This window comes from Pyrus communis, chromosome 16 (assembly GCF_041283825.1).
Source record: "Pyrus communis isolate YQ-2024b chromosome 16, ASM4128382v1, whole genome shotgun sequence".
NCBI classification, from domain to species: domain Eukaryota; kingdom Viridiplantae; phylum Streptophyta; class Magnoliopsida; order Rosales; family Rosaceae; genus Pyrus; species Pyrus communis.
Window position 1 is genome coordinate 13166318 of NC_142580.1, and position 19492 is coordinate 13185809.

General features: G+C 37.1%; 3 protein-coding genes across 6 annotated transcripts; 1 reads left to right on the top strand and 2 right to left on the bottom strand.

Moving 5' to 3' along the window:
- Positions 1–7423: 7423 nt before the first annotated feature.
- LOC148690005 (uncharacterized) lies at positions 7424–10796 on the top strand. The gene is made up of 4 exons (XM_088687432.1): positions 7424–7668; positions 7769–7969; positions 8045–8254; positions 8460–10796. Exons 1-4 carry the CDS (start codon positions 7626–7628, stop codon positions 10529–10531), a joined length of 2526 nt encoding a protein of 841 aa, XP_088543558.1. The 5' UTR covers positions 7424–7625; the 3' UTR covers positions 10532–10796.
- Positions 10797–12111: 1315 nt separating this feature from the next.
- Positions 12112–16178, bottom strand: LOC137732035 (calmodulin-like protein 11). Of its 4 annotated transcripts, none has more exons than XM_068471327.2 (6): positions 16064–16178; positions 15790–15919; positions 14075–14210; positions 13707–13864; positions 13507–13587; positions 12112–12480 (listed from the first exon to the last, which is right to left on the bottom strand). In XM_068471327.2, the coding sequence occupies exons 3-6, from the start codon at positions 14148–14150 to the stop codon at positions 12343–12345; spliced, it is 453 nt and encodes a 150-aa protein (XP_068327428.1). In that variant the 5' UTR covers positions 14151–14210; positions 15790–15919; positions 16064–16178; the 3' UTR covers positions 12112–12342. The 4 variants fall into 4 exon arrangements, with proteins under 4 accessions (XP_068327428.1, XP_088543379.1, XP_088543378.1 ...); XM_088687253.1 differs by having other exon boundaries at positions 14075–14323; positions 16010–16108; XM_088687252.1 differs by lacking the exon at positions 16064–16178 and having other exon boundaries at positions 14042–14210; positions 15790–15920.
- Positions 16179–16183: 5 nt separating this feature from the next.
- Positions 16184–19317, bottom strand: LOC137730981 (2-methyl-6-phytyl-1,4-hydroquinone methyltransferase, chloroplastic). The gene is made up of 3 exons (XM_068470009.2): positions 18441–19317; positions 17712–18018; positions 16184–16659 (listed from the first exon to the last, which is right to left on the bottom strand). Exons 1-3 carry the CDS (start codon positions 19013–19015, stop codon positions 16504–16506), a joined length of 1038 nt encoding a protein of 345 aa, XP_068326110.2. The 5' UTR covers positions 19016–19317; the 3' UTR covers positions 16184–16503.
- Between the last annotated feature and the right edge of the window lie 175 nt (positions 19318–19492).

The following is a 19492-nucleotide window of genomic DNA, read 5'->3' on the forward strand; positions in this document are numbered from 1 at the left end:
AAGAGGGCTAGAGCAATCCCATGATGGGTGACCCACTGGGAAGTTGCTCGTGAGTTCCCAAAAACAAAACCGTGAGGGAATGGTAAGCCCAAAGCGGACAATATCGTGCTACGGTGGTGGAGCGGGCCCGGAAAGTGATCCGTCCCGGGCCGGGATGCGACAAATTGGTATCAGAGCCTAACCCTGGCCGCGTGTGTGCCGACGAGGACGTCGGGCCCCTAAGGGGGGTGGATTGTGACATCCCACATCGCCCAGGGGAGCGATCCTTAAATGTATATTCCCATCCCTACCTAGCACGAGGCCTTTTGGGAGCTCACTGGCTTCGGGTTCCGTATGAACTCCGAAGTTAAGCGAGAAGGGGGCTATGGCTTCAGGTTCCGTAGGAACTCCGAAGTTAAGCGAGAAGGGGGCTAGAGCAATCCCATGATGGGTGACCCACTGAGAAGTTGCTCGTGAGTTCCCAAAAACAAAACTGTGAGGGAATGGTAAGCCCAAAGCGGACAATATCGTGCTACGGTGGTGGAGCGGGCCCGGGAAGTGATCCGTCCCGGGCCGGGATGTGACACTTGACATGGAAATTTTTATTTTTGAAATAATTAATGATGTTTATTAAAACTCAAAGACCTTGATCAAAAATTAAAAATGAATAAGGTTTTAATCAATGGAGTAGAAAAAATAGGGATGTGAACCTAATTTCTCCAAATTTAAACCTATAAGTGACTAAATGTAAGAGTGCGTATGTGAGCGGGATTGAACCCAATTTACACTTGATGTTAGAGCAAAAGTAAACTACAGTAAAGGTAGGATAAAAATTATACCATCGAAGGTAATCTCCTAAAGCAACATTTGCCAAGAATCCTCATAGACACAAAAGCTCTGCCACTAAAACCTAGAGGGGCGAAAAACAAGGGTGAGTGAGCCGAAAAATAAAGCTTTGTAAAAAATTTTCAAAAATGTAATAACCCCTCGCCATAAAACAAGTATAGTTTCCAAAATAGTATATTTCATATAGTATGAAAATACTTACTATAAACCGTAATATCTCAAGAATGCAATACTTCACAATATTTCGTAATAAACACATAACATCCGGTAATCACAATATCTCGCATAAATGAATATTTCACATCGAGTGCTCATCGACATATGCTGACACACGAGTTCATGCAGAGATATTTTGTCGTGAACATGATTGGTGTAATAATGATTTACGCTCTAGTACTACAATCACATGAAGACGCACTACGCATCACATATGTGTCTTAATTGCCTATAGCAATCTAGGACAGGACTGACACCTACAATGGATCCAAAGTGAACGTACGATGCGATGTGAACATATACGTGAAGACTGAACCTAGCTCGAGCGAGTACTAACACCAATGTAGCACACGATAAGCTAATAATGTAAATATGATCATGCAACGATAAATTGATAAGTCTAGTCGACATAATATTATTCATGGCCGTAAATATAATTAAGGTGTCTCGTAGGATTTACAATGATCTCATAATCTCATCACTACAACATTTCTTATAAACATTAGTTTATTTATGGCATCACGTAGAAAGTGCATTATTAATATGTGTGGAAACTAAATAAATTTATATACTATATAAAAGAAAAGACCCACTCACAAATACTTGCAAGATCATATCCATTCGAGCTAGGAAAGCCAGAGTCTCCAATAGTAATTGCACCTAAGTATAATATTGGGTCTCATTAGTAGAACTCAATTAAAATGTTTAAATTTAAAAAAAAAAAAATGACAGCAGATTCGGAATCAGGGCATTGAAATACGCTAAGAATGGTCCCGACAAAATTTTGTAAAAAGTCACGGAAGTCAACAATCAACCAAAAAGTCAACTGAGCCGCCCAGGCGGTCAACTACGTTAAAATTTTAGAATTTCACTAAATGGATACCAAAAATGGACTCGGGGCATCGAAATTAGCTTAGGAAGGTTTTCGACAAAATTTCGAAAAAGTTAACTAATGGTCAACAGTTAACTTTAACGGAATATTCAATCCTCAAACAGAATATTTTGTTAAATTAATAGGTCCGAGTTTGGATTGAGTCAACGGATTGGATCCCGAATTGGATCCGGGTTTTAGGCTATTGGGTCAGGTCAACTCGTTTGGGCTCGTGAGTTGGACCCGTCGAACCTAGTGAAGAAGAAGACTAGATTTCGTAGGGATTTGGCCGGGAAACTTCCCGAGCTCCGTTATGGGTCCAAACCCAACCTTTTTCAACATACTATATATGGATTTGAAAAGCTATGGAAGAGTAGATTAGGAATATACCAATATGGGAATGAGTGGTGGCCGAAAACAGCTAGGAAATGGCCTGCAAAACTCGTGGACTTAAAATAATTTCCCCGACTTGGTTCTGCGTTCAAACATCACTAAAAATCCTTAGAGATACTAGTAAACGTACACTAAAACATGATCCAAGAAGATTTAGGTTAGTTTCGAGGCTCACCATTGTCGAAAACTTGAGAACTCGTCGGAAGAAAATATGAACAGTGGCGGTGCCACTATGCAGAGAGAGACCTCAGCCTGGTCTAGGATCGTGATTATGAGGGTCTTAAGGTAGTGGTTAGTGGTGAAGATGCTTGCTAGAGTAGCGAGTAAGGTTGGAGATGATGCTGCCAGTGTTGCAGTAAAGGAGAAGAACAGGTGATGAGAGAGAGACGAGAGTGCTGAGGGAAGATAAAGTTCGAGAGAGTGGGGAGAGGGACATGCGGCAGGGAGGGGAAAAAGGAGAATGGGGTGTGGGCCCCACAGCCACAAAAATCCTACCTAAAAAAATATATATATATATATATATATATATATATATATAAAATACTAAAATAATTAAATAATTAAAAAAGTAATTTTACAAAAATATCAGATTCGTAGTTCTATCAAATCTTCGTTGTAACTCTAATTTCAGTTCTACTTACGCCCACACATTCGTAGTGACGAGTACTGCAATAATATGCTAAGAGAATGGTTCATACATGTTACGATACGATGGTAAAAAAAAGTCAAAATCCTCGCCTCTAGGGGCATTTTGGTAATTTCACACTTTTAATATTAAAACATCATAAAAATTAGGGATGGGTCCTAACAGTCTACCCCCCTTAAGAAAATTATTTCCTCGAAATTTGCGATAACTTGTTGTACTTATAATACTCAAGAGGTAGGAAGAAATATATATATATATATATATATATATATATATATATATATATATATATATATATATAAAGAAGAGATTGAGTTAGAGCGGTTGCATAAAAGATAATGCCACTTCGTCGCGATCGGATTGTAATGATTCCTCTTTCATGCCTCTAAACTCAAACTTTCCTCCTCCTTCAATACAATACTATAACATAATACCTTTATAAAACATAAAGTCAATATATATATATATATATATATATATATATATATTTATATAACATCAAAATACATATACAATAACATAAAATTAAATAATTATACTAAAATTAAACCGAAAATAGAAATGATTTTCACCTACACATATATTCTCCGAGGATATGTGTGTATTATCTTTGTGTCAAGCCCAAACAACAAATAAAATACTAACGTGTACAGGCTTACTTGTCTACTTGCTTAATGAACCCAACGAATAAGTCATCGATATTACAATCTGCAATCCACAATACTGACAACTCACTGTTGTCTCGATAAGCAAGTAATAAATTCTTGAGAGTGCAATATTACCATCTTGTCCCTCGTTGGGAAATACACATAAATCGTCTAATTAGTGCCTCGATCGCACTCACGTATTACCCTTTCGGGCGACATCGTCAATAGTACATAATTTACTACATCGTAATCTCGACCCTTCGAATACCTGTTCGTAATACTCTTATGTCAATCATGTACTGTGCATAGAATTTCTATACAACGTCTCAATGGTACCATAGTCAAACTGAAATAATAATCGTCATTGTATGCGACTCTAACAAAGATAAGTGTCTATTACAACCATGCTAAAATTGCATTATAGACAACACACAACATGTCCACTAAGGTCTGGATAATTCGTTCAGACTGGCCATTAGTCTGAAGGTGATATGTGGTATTGGATAACAATTTAGTACCCATGACTTTCAAGAAGACTTCCGAAGATTTGGAAGTGAAATGACATCACGATAAGATACAATAGTGACATGCACACCATGTACCCGAACAATATGGTACACAAATACCTCAGTGAGCAGATCCATTATGAATTTCTCTCGAATTTCGCGAAAACTACGCCAAGAAGGCTAAAAGAACAATAAAAAATTTGAGGGTCAAAACAAGTCCATCAAATCTAGAATACAAGGTAACTGGATTGAATGCATAACATCTTGCTACAGCGATAGCTTCGGGAGATTCAATCACCAACGGTAAAGATTTGTTCAACAGAGTACTTGTTGGGTGATTGAAGAATTTACGGTCACAACTAAAATTTAAATGTTTGAGCTCCAAAACAGTCACAACTAAAATTTAAATGTCCAATTCTTCTCCACACGCTCCAAAATTCTAACATGAGCATCCCCTGCACACGTCACCAATGTCATCATGATCAATCACAGATTGTAAGACGGGGTCCTCTTTGCCTTCACAATGTGCCAAGGGCAATCGAAGAGGTCTTAAGTATTAATAATTATTTTTAAAAAGCTTTTTTTATTTTTAAAATGTATTTTCTTAAATTGGTTATTATTATGTTTATGTTTATGAAGTTTTTATTTTTATTTTTTAAAGTAATTAATAATGATGACAAATTTGTCTTTAAGAAAATATTTTAAGGTGATCTCAGCCCTAAAAGGTTATGTGAAAGTGAATTAGAACCTTAGTAGGTGTTAGTGTAATCCTTTTTACGTGAGGGGGTTATGTGAAAAAACGATAAACCTCAAAGGGTTTAGTGTAATTAATCCCAAATTTGATTTAGATCAATAAGTATTTTTATATTCGGATTTAGCCTACAAATAAAGATGACTGGAGCCTCCAAATCTTAGACACAATGGACAAAATTTTCCACATACCACTAGCACTCTTTTTTGTTATGCAGTCCACAACTCCCTTCAAGTCACTCTCAATGATCACTTCAGGAAAAGTGCGAGGATATGTAGGGGGAATTCCTTCATCTCTTGCAGGAAGGGTGGGGCTAACAAAACATGAGTAATCTCACTAAAAAGAGAGGAGCTTCTCTGCAAAACTCGAGCAGGGGAAGGATCTAGTCCATTGAAAGGCATGACACCTCTCTTTCCAAATCTCCCAACCATTAAACTGAGAAATTTAGAAAAGTGAAGGTGTAGGATTTTCGTGTTTACAGAGGGTTCGACAAAGAAGGCTTTGTACCATACCTAAGAACCACGAACCCAATGTTGTAACTAGTTGAGGATTAGGCTTGTAGTTTAACAAAGAGCCAAACCAAACACACATCACTCAGGGGCATAAAAGCAGCACGCGTTCGATAGATTCCTCAAACATTTTACAAAAGGGCAAAGAGGATTTGAGGCAACCTTGCGAGAAAAAATGAGAAAGCTTTGTACGATGGCATTGGTTATCGCTCTCCACAGAAAATCGTTCACCACTGGGACCGCTCTGATGTTCCAAATCAATTTCCATACCTTGTTGTCAATTTGATGAAATGAATGCATCGCGACCCAGCTCGACAAAAATTTGGTTAAATTTGATGAGATGAATGCATCGAGACCCACCTTTATCAATACTAGTCAAAATTTGACCTCAGATACTGGATCCACTATATCCCTCGAAATTCAGGTGGATTTAAACTTCCCAAAGAAATTTCATTTGTTGAGGTTTTCCTTGAGCACTACCAGAATGGTAGTGTTGGTGCTGTTGTTTTAGACTATCAGTTAGCTTTTCGAGTATCCTTCCAACATTCTCTCCCCTAGCAGAATTGTAAGGACTGCTTCCAGTAACTACATCTCTACACTCATTAGGTTCTCCCATTTCCATAAGAAAGCAGTAATGGGGGCGATGGGGTCAGTTAAAAACTTCTTTAATGAAATAGCAAAATTGACATAAACCCAAAAGCAATAACGTATTTAAGGCAAAATCAAAAAAATTGAAGTTTTCAAATTAAACCTTTTGACTATTTTTTTACGTAAGCAACTTAACTTATATTTTTGTTGATAGACTGTCTTACAGTTGCTATTAAATTAATAAATTTTGTCCTTCTCCTTACTTTTTGTTTTGATTTAATGTTCTTCAACAAAAGAGTTTTTTTTTTTTTTTTTTTTTTTTATCCTTTTGAAATGTGATGAACCATGCTATATTACTCTTTTCTCAAGTGAATCACAACACTTTCATTTCTAGCAAGCCATCTGATGTTTTCATTCATCAATCCACAAGTTATCTAACAAGTAGGTATAATACAATATAGGTTCATATACAAGTGGATGACAAGTAATGAGAATTTGGCAGGAAAGAAAAAATAATAGGGCAGAGGGTCACACAGATGGCTGCAATATGGTGTAATCATTCCATGGCTAATATTTTGCTAAAAAGTGACTACACAACTCATCTTTTCATTGTGGGAGGGTCCAACGACTCCATTGTTGCTTGCTTGCAGGCATGTAGAAAGGCTAAGAGGGTTCCAAAAACAATGCACAGCTATCATCAGCCCCTATCCTTTTAAATTATGTAAGCATCAAAGCTTTGACATCAAGAAACCTTGAAAGAACAGACCCACGCACCCATTTCTATGGCGGAAAGAGAGAATATTTGCATCAGCACCCTATGCAAACCCAAAGTTTGGCCAATTAGCACTTTACACGTGGCTCGTGCCAGTCCGCCAGAACCAAGTGTCCTTCCCTTCTAATCATTTCCCCCTAATCTCATAATCTGGATGTTCACACAATTTCTAGTTGATAGAATGTTTTCCAAGAGTTCTTTACATGTCCCAATGTTCATTCCGAAAAAGTAGTGCTGGCAAGCACAATATGAATATAAGACGAGCTGTAAACTTAAGTATACTAAATTCCGACCACCGTCACGTATGTGAAACATATGCAGTTTGTTGTGATTGGATGTATTTGAAATCAACTGTCTAAAATGTGAAAAAGAAAATGGCACAAGTACAAAACATAGTTGATTCTAATATAGTGTTAGTGTTGTGTCACTAGATTGCACAACACAAAGCCGCGTATGAACGCCTCATCCGGAATTTGAGCAGCATCCATTTAAACGCCGCTTGTTTGTTTGCGCGGCGCATCTACAAATCTGGTTGCTAAAAAAACTTAATTAGCTAGGTTAATTAGCGTCCTTAAGATAACATAGCCTAGACTTTTGAATAAACAACAATTTAAATATTAATTAAACATTTGGCACAACATAATCATAGTGGCAGGTCAAGAAAAACTAGTGAAGTAGGAGTGGTATGTTTTATCAAGTGCTACACCCTGGAAGGGCAACTTAATAGAATTAAATTACGTTCTTCTCAAATGTTAATAGCAGTTTGCAAGTGAATACATCATTCCATATGGTATTAGAACTTAGACTCAGATTTTCAATTGAATTCCTCTCTATCCGACAATAGTCGAGAGGATTCGTAATGTTTGCATTGCTTGTACTGCAGGATTTGGATTAGTTGATCATGGGAAATGAGATGGGTAACAACAACACATCAGGTTTGAGAGGTATGCATGCATGGCAGTTTGAAGTTTTTGAAAACATTTTATTTGTTTTGTGTTTTGTTGATTCATATATCTTGAGATTTGCAATTACATTCTCCTGCAGATGAAGAGAACACAACAGTTGGTGAAGTTGCCGATAAACCTTTGGCAGAAACTATTCTTGCAAATGACATGAAAGAAGAAAATGGAGTAGTACCGGAAGATGAAGGAAAAGATTTTCATGAAAATATTACCGACTTGGCTTCCGATGATCCAAAGAGAATACAAGATGCTTGTGTTGATGATCAGACATCAGACAGAACAGGTTAGCTACTTTCTTAATACTGAATTGCTGATTAGAAAAACTATTGTCACTTAACATTTGGTCTTCTGTCCATAGAGCAAGAAGCTATTGAAGTTAATCCTCTTGATGAACCATTAAAAGTTCAACTCGAATCGAATGAAGCAGGTGAAGAAGACGGTAAAATGCAACTAAATCCATCAATTAACAATTCGGGATATGAGAAGCCGGTAGAGCGAGAAATAGAGGAGAAAGATCTGCAAGGAACGATCGAGCATCATTTTGAGAAACAGGCTTCTTTCAACAAAGGTACGTCTCCATTGTACTAGTTGAATAGTTTCTTAGATATTTCAGTAATTAGTCTTAGTACAAGTAATATATCTATTTGAATTATTTCTGTACTTTTAATTGAACTTTAATTCTATGCATTTCTGAATAAAATTTGACTATATATTTAAATGAGAAGGAGAAAAAAAATCCCAACATAATACTTATATGCTATAAACTGCAACAGAGGAAGAGGGAACAATGTCCACTTCACATGATCCAGAACCTAAAGAATCCACACATTTGGAGTTAAATCATCATGAAATGGCTACAGTTGATGCTGATGACCGCACTGTAGAAGATGTCAGTGGATCATTAGAAGGAGGAAGTGAAGACTCTCTGGGATCAAATCCTGATTTTGAGGTGAATGGCCACCTCTCGGATGCTGAGGCGTTGGAAATTGTGGGTGAAAGTGTTGATTCTAACACTGATCCAGTTATGGAGAAGCAAAGGGATGACTTATTACTGGAGCAGAAGGCATCCCAAGAACAATTTGAATCCTTCGAAGATAAGTCTGAAACTACACATGTCGGTGGATCTTTAGAAGGAGGAAGTGAAGACTCTCTAGGATCAAATCCTGATTTTGAGGTGAATGGTCACCTCTCGGACGCTGAGGCGTTGGCAATTGTGGGTGAAAGTGTTGATTCTAACACTGGTCCAGTTATGGAGAAGCAAAGGGATGACTTATTACTGGAGCCGAAGGCATCCCAAGAACAATTTGAATCCTTCGAAGAGAAGTCTGAAACTACAGACGGAGGTAAGGTTGAATGTGGATTCAGCATCTTTACAGCAATAGCATCCAATGGTGGTCTGAGTGGTTTAGGACACGAAAGTCATGAGGAGTTTCCAAATGAGATGGATTTGATTGGAAATTCTTGCTCTGAATTAGAACAGGAAGCCTTTAAGTCCCCAAACTCCCATCTAGAAGCTCCTGAACCCGAAGACAAATGCATGATTGTAGAAGAGGAAATCATACTAATCGAAAAAGAGTTGGAAAATGGAGAGAACAACCATGATGGTAACACAATCCAATCTTCTGGAGAACCGGTGATAGAACCAGATTCTTTCAACTCAACTGAGCTTCAATCTGAAGCTGCAATGATTGTCTCTATACTTAAAAGTGGTGAAAGGGTAAGTGTAATTAATCCTTTAAGTGACAGAGATTGTCGAATAGAGGAGACAAAAGTTGATGAGAATGGCAACCTAGTTGTCATGTGTGTTGGAAACCAAAGTGAGGATTCTGAGTACCAATTCTCGGACTTGGAAGAAAAAGTTGAGTTGTTTCCTGAACTTGTTATGGTTCCAGTGGAGTTAACTGTCGCGCTTTGCAAGGACGATGAAGAGGAGGCAACAGAGAAGACAGCTGTTGAAGAAAATGGGAATAAAACTGAACCCTTGTGTGCAATTGCAGTTGATCATGATCAAGCAGAAGCTCTGCCCCCTCAAAGCACCGACTCAATTCTAAATTCTAAGCAAGAGAATTGTGGTGAGTTCTTTGCTATGAAAGCTTCCACTGTTGATTTTAATAACTGGATAGCCGAAGCATTAGACTCCATGAACAAGTTGGCACTTGATATGCCTGGTCAGCACGTTATAAAACATACTAAATCATCTCAAACAGAAGCAAAGGCAGAACCAGAAACTAAAGTTGCAGCCAGCCAATCCAATGGACAATGTGAAAAAGTTGAAACATCTGAATCTGTAAGCTGTTATTTTGAAACACAAGAAAATATGAGAAGGTTCAGCACTGAATCAGATGCTGATAACCTGAATGTTTGTGCTCAGATACAAAAATCTCCAAGCTTTAGCCTTGACCTCCAAAATGAAGCGAGAACTGAGGAATCAGATTCTACCCCTTTGCTGTATCATGACAAGGCTGCAATAGGAGGCTCAACAAGCCAAGGTGATGATGTTACTCTTGGAAGCTTTATCGAGTACACTGGATATGATCAAGAGGTTTCGCAGTACCAAGCAATGCCGGTGGAAGAGAAAGTCATCGCATTAGAAGCAAGTAACTCAGAGAAGTCAAATATTCCATTCATAGGATTCTTGAAGGAAGAGGAAGAAGCACGTACTGTTGTTACACCACAAGAAGATGATAAGCATTCGACTGCTGAAAATTCAACCAAGAATTTATTGGACTCACATACCAAAGAAGCTGCTAGGGCTCCAACTACTTCATCAAAAGGTAAAGCGAAGCGCAGGCAGCGGTCTTCGCTCTTTACCAACTGCATGTGTTGTGCAACTGTGACTAACTGAATGCCTATTAATTCATATATATATTGGTTTTTCTTGGTGATTTTATTTTCTAATTAATTTGAGTTTTCTGGGAAATGGAGTTCTGATCAAGAGTGTTTGTTTTCACTTGTTCCTTCTGTTTATTTATTTCATTGCCTTAAAACTTATATTACCTTGTCATGTAAGTTATCCTTTAATGTAATTCCATCTATTTATATGATTGAGAGATAATTAATTTGTATGGTTTTGGAGGGAATTGTATTATATATGCTGCTTCTGATTGTAATATTTGTTCATTTTTATTCATATTTTATAATGGCATTGATATTGAGGGTTTATTCCTCATCAACTTAATATTGAGGTTAGTCACAAATGTCTCCATTTTGTTATAATTATTGCGGTCTAAACTTTTGATGATGCATCGTGATGATATGAGCTAAATTGTCAACCATTGCCATCAGAACTTCTAGTATGACCGTCGAACAGAATCTTAGATATCACTAGTTATATACAACTATGAGTTTCTCTCTTATCATTTTTTTCACTATTGTTTTGAGAATGATATGACAAATTTTCTTCATGAAAACACTGCAAGGTTACTCAGTGCAGTTATTGAGGAAACATCAAAGCTCCCCATACTCATAATTGAGCCACTTTTAATTCTGGATTCTAATAGAACTATGGTTGGCCTAAGCAAACTGGGGCCAGGTCATTAGGGCAGACCAGGATAGACAGACGTGATGCGCTTGACCCATACCACCTAGCCCAACCCTATGTTGCTTCACATAAGACAATAAAAGGCCCTATCTAATTTTAAATCTTTCACGATACATTAAGTTTCTTTATCGATGCAAGTGATATTTTATTTTAATAGAGATGAAGATTTAAATTCAGATGCATAAGAAGGAGCATATTTGCTACGGTTAATATGGCTATTTCGGGTCTGCAGAGAAAGTCTTTGGAGGGATAAGACATCGTCAAAGAAGATCATTCGCAATGTAGGTTTTGGGCATATAGAGACACAGAGGAAAATTTCCACATTCCACGCGGTTTTGAGGACGGTCTAAAGTTTGATCCTTTGAAGATATAGCAAAGAAAACATGAAATTCAATTCATATTGGAAACCACATTTCCAACCTTTGATCTTCGGTCAAAGTCAGACTTCACAACCAAAAAGGTTGGAGAAACTTCAAATCAAGAAACCCCTCTTATGAGTTGGAAGATAATCTTAAAAAATACCCAAAAATTGAAAAAGAAAAAAGAGAAACGACTTCCACGTCATTATTTTCTTTTTGTACATTTCTATTTTTTTTTTAACAAAAATATCATCTACACTAAAGGATAAAGAATGGGTTAAGCCTCACAATGAGCTAGCAATAATGTGGTTTAAATTCGCATTTGTCTAGAATCGAACTTAAGAGCTCTCACTTATCAATGAAAGGAATATCACTAGATCGCAATATTAAGTGACTGTATATTTCTACTTTTGAATTGAGTAAATCAAAAGAAAATCTATAAAATAAATATAAAGGAGTGTACAGAAGAGAAAAATTGGGCATAAATCATTCTAAAATTGGAATGAAATGAATACAAAACAGACGTAGATAAATATATCCCATAGAACAAAGATTTTGATACATCATCACATTGAAACACACCATGATATTGAATAAGTAGAAATTGAAAAAGAATTACAATGTGGAATTGAACAAATCAAAGGGTACAAGTCAAGTCCTCCTACATTTTTGGTCATTTGACAACACGAATACAAGTTTATATTGCCTGAGGGCTAGTGAGGATGAATTTGAATGAGAGAATTTTGTTTAAATGTATCATCCAATGGTCATCATCATCTTCACAAATTCATCGTAATTCACTTGTCCATCACCGTCCAAATCTGCTTCCTTGATCATCTGCTCGACCTCTTCGTCCGTCAATTTTTCCCCTAGATTGATCATCACATGCCTCAGCTAAAAAAAAGCAAGAACAAGAACAAACACGACATGTGAAGGGTTACATTATGTTGGCAATAAAATGTCCACGTGGAAAATAATATAAACATTGTCTAATGAAGGTTTGGTTGGGAAAAAGGTACAGGGAATCAAGATACGGATGGATCCTCAGAATGAGAATTTTTTTTATGACGGAAATATAAGTGGTACACCATGTGTTTTTATGTAAGTGGTAGAAAATCTTATTTTTTAAGTTATTAACTTTTTAACATACATATTTCATCATTTGTATAATAACATGTGATATAACATCTTGTATGCCAATCATACTGAAAAATTTCTTTCGAAAGAACTTGGGTTAAAAGGATGTGATTTACTTGGATTAAATATTGGGAATTATTTCACGAATACCCAAATAAAACATTTTATAAGCAAGCATTAGCATCACTTAAGCTATATGATTCTCCCCAGTATTTTTCTAAGTGCATCTTATCAGAAACCATGCTGGCAATCCCTGCTACCAATGCTAGAAATTTAAAGTCAGTGCAGTGAAGCCATCACTCATTCTGAATTTGGAGGTGGCCTCTCACTGCTCAATAGCTGAAAGCTTGTTTAGGCCACTAGTTGGTATTATTAATATTGTTTATTGAGATAACAGAATTTAAATGCAGAGGTAAACGCTATTAACTGCTTGCTTGCTTGAGTTATAAACTCCAAGCAAGTAATTGTCCTTTAGAAACCAATGTAACCTTGTCTTCATATGTGACAGTTTCTTCAATATATGTTTTTTGAGTCTCATAACTATGTCTTGGTGCTAATATGTTCTAAATTCTAGTGCAACACTATGAATAATCATTTCAAACAAATGAAAAACATGTTTTGTTTTGTGAGCAAAATTGACAACCGTCTTATTGACAAGTGCATTTTATTTGATAAATGCAAATTAAGCTGATAAAAATTAACCCTTCATCCAGTTAATTAACTTTTTGTAGAGAAAATGTTGCTAAAAATTTAATTAATCAGTGAAATTTTTATTATGTTTACCTCAGTAGCTGAAATATAACCATTCTGATCCTTGTCAAATACTTTGAAGGCCTCTTTGAGCTCCTCCTCTGCATCAGTTTCCTATTGAAAAAAAAATCATACAAACATAATTCAGAACATTTAAATAACATTTCAGCCTAATTAATTTTTATATAGTCAAATTATATGTATCTGCAATGCCATGCGCATATATTATATACCTTCATTTTGTTTGCCATTAAGCTCAAGAACTCTGCAAACTCTATGGTTCCATTTCCGTCAACGTCCACTTCGCTTATCATGTCCTGAAGCTCCTTCTCCGTCGGATTCTGATCCAGAGACCGAATCACCGTGGCCAGTTCATCCACAGTAATGCAACCTAATAAAACACATATTCAAAAATATTTTCCGTCAATGCCGGTTCATGGTTATTAAACGAGTGCTTAGTTTTTGTGCATACACTGCCAAATCTGAGAAGGTAAAAAAAACTATATATAGCTGTCTAATGCTATAACATGCTATATGTGTGTATATATTACAGAGAATAAATACCAACCAAGAATGGAGGATATGATTGTAGGAAACTCACCATCTCCATCCTTGTCAAATAGACAAAATGCTTCTTTAAACTCAACAATCTGTTCTTCGCTTAGTACGTCTGCCATCTTCTTCTTCTTCAAGTTATACAACCAACCTCCCAAGTCTAGAGAGATAACGAAAGAGCTCTAGAGAAGAGTTTTAGAGAGAGAGAGAGAGAGAGAGAATGTTGAGTATAGCTCAATCTTAGCTGGGTTTAAGTAGGAAGAAGTCCTCCTCCATTGGGGTATTTAATAGGCAACTGAAAGCACATTTTTATTTTTTGAGATTTAATAAACTAATATCTAACAATAATATGTAAGAAGAAGAAGAAAGTGAAATTAAAGAAAAAGGTGGTCAAATCAATGCTTATATATGCATGACTGGAATTTGTTGTTATATTCATGGCTTTATTGAAAAGAATCATACGACTTTTAAATCTTTGGCTTAGTTAGAGGGAGGGAAAAAACACAAGTATATATAAATATGGGGTTCCATATTTTAAAAATCCAATCGTTTAATTTTATTTAATTTAATTTTTTTTAGCTTTCTAAAGATCATGTCTACTTAATATCATTCATATCTGAAATCATATTACGTTGAATTAAATGATAGTCGTTTTAGTATTTATTTACAATACTGTATTCGCTTATTTTCTTCATTATAAATGAAGATATCGATTATTTTGAATTTGTCTAATTTTTTACGAAAATAATTTATAGTAATGAATTAAACTATAAACTGTTGGAATCTTTGAAAATTTTAAACAGTATATATAGGTATAGAAACTTTTAGGGCAGAAATGGTAGTTGCTTGACTGTAAATGCAGATGAATAAATATAAGGATGGACAGCTGTACGGGTTTGATGTTTGGGAGACAAGGGGCATTCAAAGAGCATGACGCTAAAGGGTATGGAGAGGTGTGTACATTGCTCCCACATTCACATTTTCAACCCCAAAAAGCACGCTGCGTTGCTTGCTTGCACGAGGAGGCCAGGACTAACAACTTCTTACTTGTATTCATATGTCGTACCACAATTCCAACTGGTTGATTTTTATTTAAATGAATTAGTTTCACATTTATTTTAAATTTTTTCAAAGTTAATATTTAAATTACGTAAATTATAAACATTTTGAATTATCGTGATATTGGAGGATGAGAATAAACACTAAAAAAGAAAAAAACGAAAATGGGCGAGCCGAAAGGTCGCTAGCACCCTTAGATTTCGAATACATAATACAATAATATTGGTTGGTATTTTCAACGCGTTTATATAGATGGTGTCTGCATTTTGCAAGTACGTTTTGCCTTTAGAAAAGGACCAATAGGTTTTCCAAAACTGCAAAGGACAAAAAATATGGAACATGCTTCATTAAATAAAGGAAATGAAAGCTTAGCATTCAACATAACACTTATCGTGGTTCACACCATAAATGTCACTCCTTTATCAATGAATTAATATATATATATATATATATATATATATTTTTTTTTTTTTTGCTTGCGAACCAAATCATGGTATGGCAAATTGAAAATCAGAACATCGGATGCAGTGGTGAATGCTTTTATCTGCTTGAGCTAAAACACCTTGAAAATTTTCATATCGACTAGATGCACTTATTTACTATCACATAAGGCCTACATTTACGTAGAACTTAAAATTTGGGGTTGAATGTTTCTTTGTTAGTTTTTCTATCGTGTTATTAGAGAACTCAAATTTTGATTACCTGTAAAACCAACTTCCATTGACTCTTCTAGTACTTGAAACCCACGAACACTTCAATTTTGTTCATCATCTTCCGGCTAAAAAGCATTGACACATTCCAACTTTGCCAAAGACTACCACAGTCAAGTCACCTTCATGTAAAATTACAAATCACCCTGTCATTAGTAAAACCTGGTGAAATAACATGCTCCTTGCTTCGATAGAAATGTAGAGTAACGAACCCGATTCTACAAGGTCCCAAGTCTTCGAACCAAAACCGACTCCTCAAGACTTACCAGGACTCCACCATCCCACAGAATCTGTTCAATGGCATCCACTGTTTCATTGGCAATCAGATCACGGCTAACATTTCATTAAGGAAAACAAAAATTACGGCTAACATAAAAACTAATAAGTAGGTCAGGAGCAAGGAAATTTGTTCCTTAAATTTATCCCATTTCTACAGCGTGAATGGATTGACGGCGTTACAAAACCAGTGAAATGAAATGTGTTGACATAAAAAACGACGACACTGTGGATCAAGTAAGTCACTTGTACTACGCAGTTCCAAAAAACTTAAGCAGTAAAGGTGCATCCCCGCAGCACAAATGCCTAGAGGCATGTATGTCATATGGAATAGATTATCTTAACTGGCTAGCTTCACAGCAAACGGGGGAAAGATGGATGCAAACTGTAGGAATTGCTGACAATCCCTTCACATTTTGTAACTCCCGTTTCAGATAGGTTGGCCTTGTGGAACGACTTGATCTTTAATCCACATGTAAATTGGAACCAGCACATAGTAAGCTCCCGCAGTTGCACCGAGAATGAGCCGAAAAAGAAACACCAAGGGATTCACAGGCTTCCTTACGTCCTCCACCTTTGGACCAAGCTGCACCAAGGAAAACATCGTAAAATGTGACAAGCGAATGTATCAAAGTGAAAACAAGCTTCCTAATATAAATCTACAGCATCTTCTGCTGCAAGTTGAACTGATAATCATCTAGGTACGTGTGTAAAACTAAAACCTCAATAGCACAGTTGAGCAACTTCTGATTAAATGGTCCTTACCTGTAACTACTCACAAAAAGAAGTGTCCTCAAATTTTCTTTTGAACTAAATCTAGTATGCGCCACATCTTCATTGTAGACCGTCATATGATCTCAATCCTAAAATCTTAGATTGTATTAAGTCGCATTGCTTCTTCCTGTTTTCTGTAATTGTGTTTAAAATCAACCAAAACCAGCGTTGTCACCACCAGCACCACTACTATTTACCAGTTGTTGCCAAATACCTTTACCACAGCCACTAGAAAACCCCCACCAACATCACTTTTTCCGCTAATTCAAGCACCATCGTGACTGCCCCAAAGTCACATCTGACATTACGATTTCCTCCAGTATCACCATTTATGTCACAATCACCACCATTGTCACACACTGACACTCGTAGCTAAGCTAGTACAAGAACTGACCACCATAACCTCCACGACCAAACAACAATTTCTATGGTTGTGTTTAAATTCCCACATATTTACTGTTTCCGGTAGAATTTTGAAACAATTATGAAGAAATAGGAGATAAAAAAAACTCCAATGACATTCTTGCAGCCACCTCCACCTCCATGGCCAATTGCTTCTTGTACCACAACCGACCACTATAGTCGTGTTTAATTTCCAAACACATCTAGTTTCCAAAACAATTTGGACACAAATATTAAAACAAAAAAGCATTAAGTTTTAAGAAAACAAGAACATGGAAAGACAAATGTATGCAAACATGCTATCAGGGTAATATGCAGAATCCATGTCATATCACCTTCTGGGGAACAAACTTCATTCTTAAGGTGCCAGCTCGAAAATAGAATATTGCCGCCTCTAGACAAAATATTTCAAGAGTATAGCAACAAGCAAGTCTCTAATTTGAATTGGAAGAAATATATTACCTGAAGAGGGGAGTCCCCACTTAAGGGCTTCACACCTGTCACGGAGCAACCCATAATCAAGCCATGGCGGCGGACACCACGGTACCATTTTGGACCAATCCTTTTCAGTTGAACATCTTTGAAACCAGCATTTTTGAACCACTCAATGTACTCCTCCTCCTTTGGGAAGAGCATCCACACATCTGCAAAGAAACGAGACAGCCAAAAGGTTGGGTACACGGGGCCTATGAGGCAAGCCTTTCCTCCTATTTTTAGTACCCTGTATGCTTCCTTGATTCCACGCTGGGGGTCGGGCCAGTACTCAATACTGAGGAACAAAATAATGAAATGGTATAAGATAAACAGAACCAACAGCAGCATGTAGACTACACATTTTGTATAGTATTACAGCACCATCACTGTAAACATATGCTTTGTATTGGAATACACCAAGTTTTAAGAAATGTAAAACGTAATATTCCCTTCGATTTTTCTTTGCAATAAGTACTAATCCTTCCATTAATTAAGATTAACCACATAACCAGTATATAATCCTTCTCGGTCACCTCAATGAAATCTGATATAAGCAATAATAATCTTGGCTACATTTAGGATAAGATCGAAGTTCCAATCACAAAACTCATCTGAAGTTCACACAAATAACTCCATTGCTCAAAACCCCACTTGAAATTGCTTTAAATGGCAACAGAAGACACAGATTACAGGAAGCAAAACAAGCAGAAGTGTTACCTTCCAGCAGAGACATATCGATCTGCATAATCGGTTGGGAACGGCAGATCCTCCGCATCCCCTTCAATGATCTTACATTCTTTCAAGGGCTCCTTCTCCTTAGCCTTGGCAAGCTGGTGCGGCGATTGGTCGAGAATGGTCACATTCTTGGCATCCACATGCTTAACAATGCCAAGAGTCGTAAACCCAGTTCCACCTCCAACATCCACCACCACCATATTCCTATCGTAAAGATCCGCGGGCTCGAGCGCGTCATTCCGCATATCCTCAGTCCAATGCCCCGGGTTTATAACATGATCATACACTATAGACAAAAACCTATAGAACCAGAAAGCCTCCTGCTTGTGCTGGATGAACCTAGGCTGGGAAGCAGGCCTCGACGATGACACACTGCATATGGGTCCCACCAAAGTTCTGGTCTTTTGACTCCTGCAGCCATAGCTCACTAAACCCTTGTGCGAAAAACCCCCATAAGGGTAATTTTTCCCACCAGAACCTAAGCCGTTTGGTGCTACTGCTACTATTCCATTGACAAGCTTGAGATTCTGAGGTCCGTAGAGCATCGAAATCGCCATTTTCCGATAAAAGAAGGAAAACCCACAATTTTGAACAGGTAAATTTACACTTGTTGTCACTGATTACTGGAAACTAAGGTGAAAAGTTGCAGTGAGGATTGAGATTTAAAGTGAAGTGGGCATGCGAGCAGCAAACGTTGTGGACTGCTGGTAATTGGAACGGTGGGGATTCATATATGCCAGGATCGAGAAGGGAAAGGATTGGGAAATTGGAAGGGTTACAGGCAGAGAGTGTGTATGTGTGACTCTAGGTCCGACGCGCGCCACATGTTGCGGCACTACTGCTGTTGCCCATCGTTATCAGGTGAACGGCCAATACGGCGACGTATTATTCAATCAGTATGGGACAAAGCGTTTAGTGCTTCATTGGGGTAGTTGTCAGTCATGTGACATTTGCATAGGGACCAATCTTCACTCTAGCAATTTATTTTCAAGTGACATTTGCATAGGGACCAATCTTCACTCTAGCAATTTATT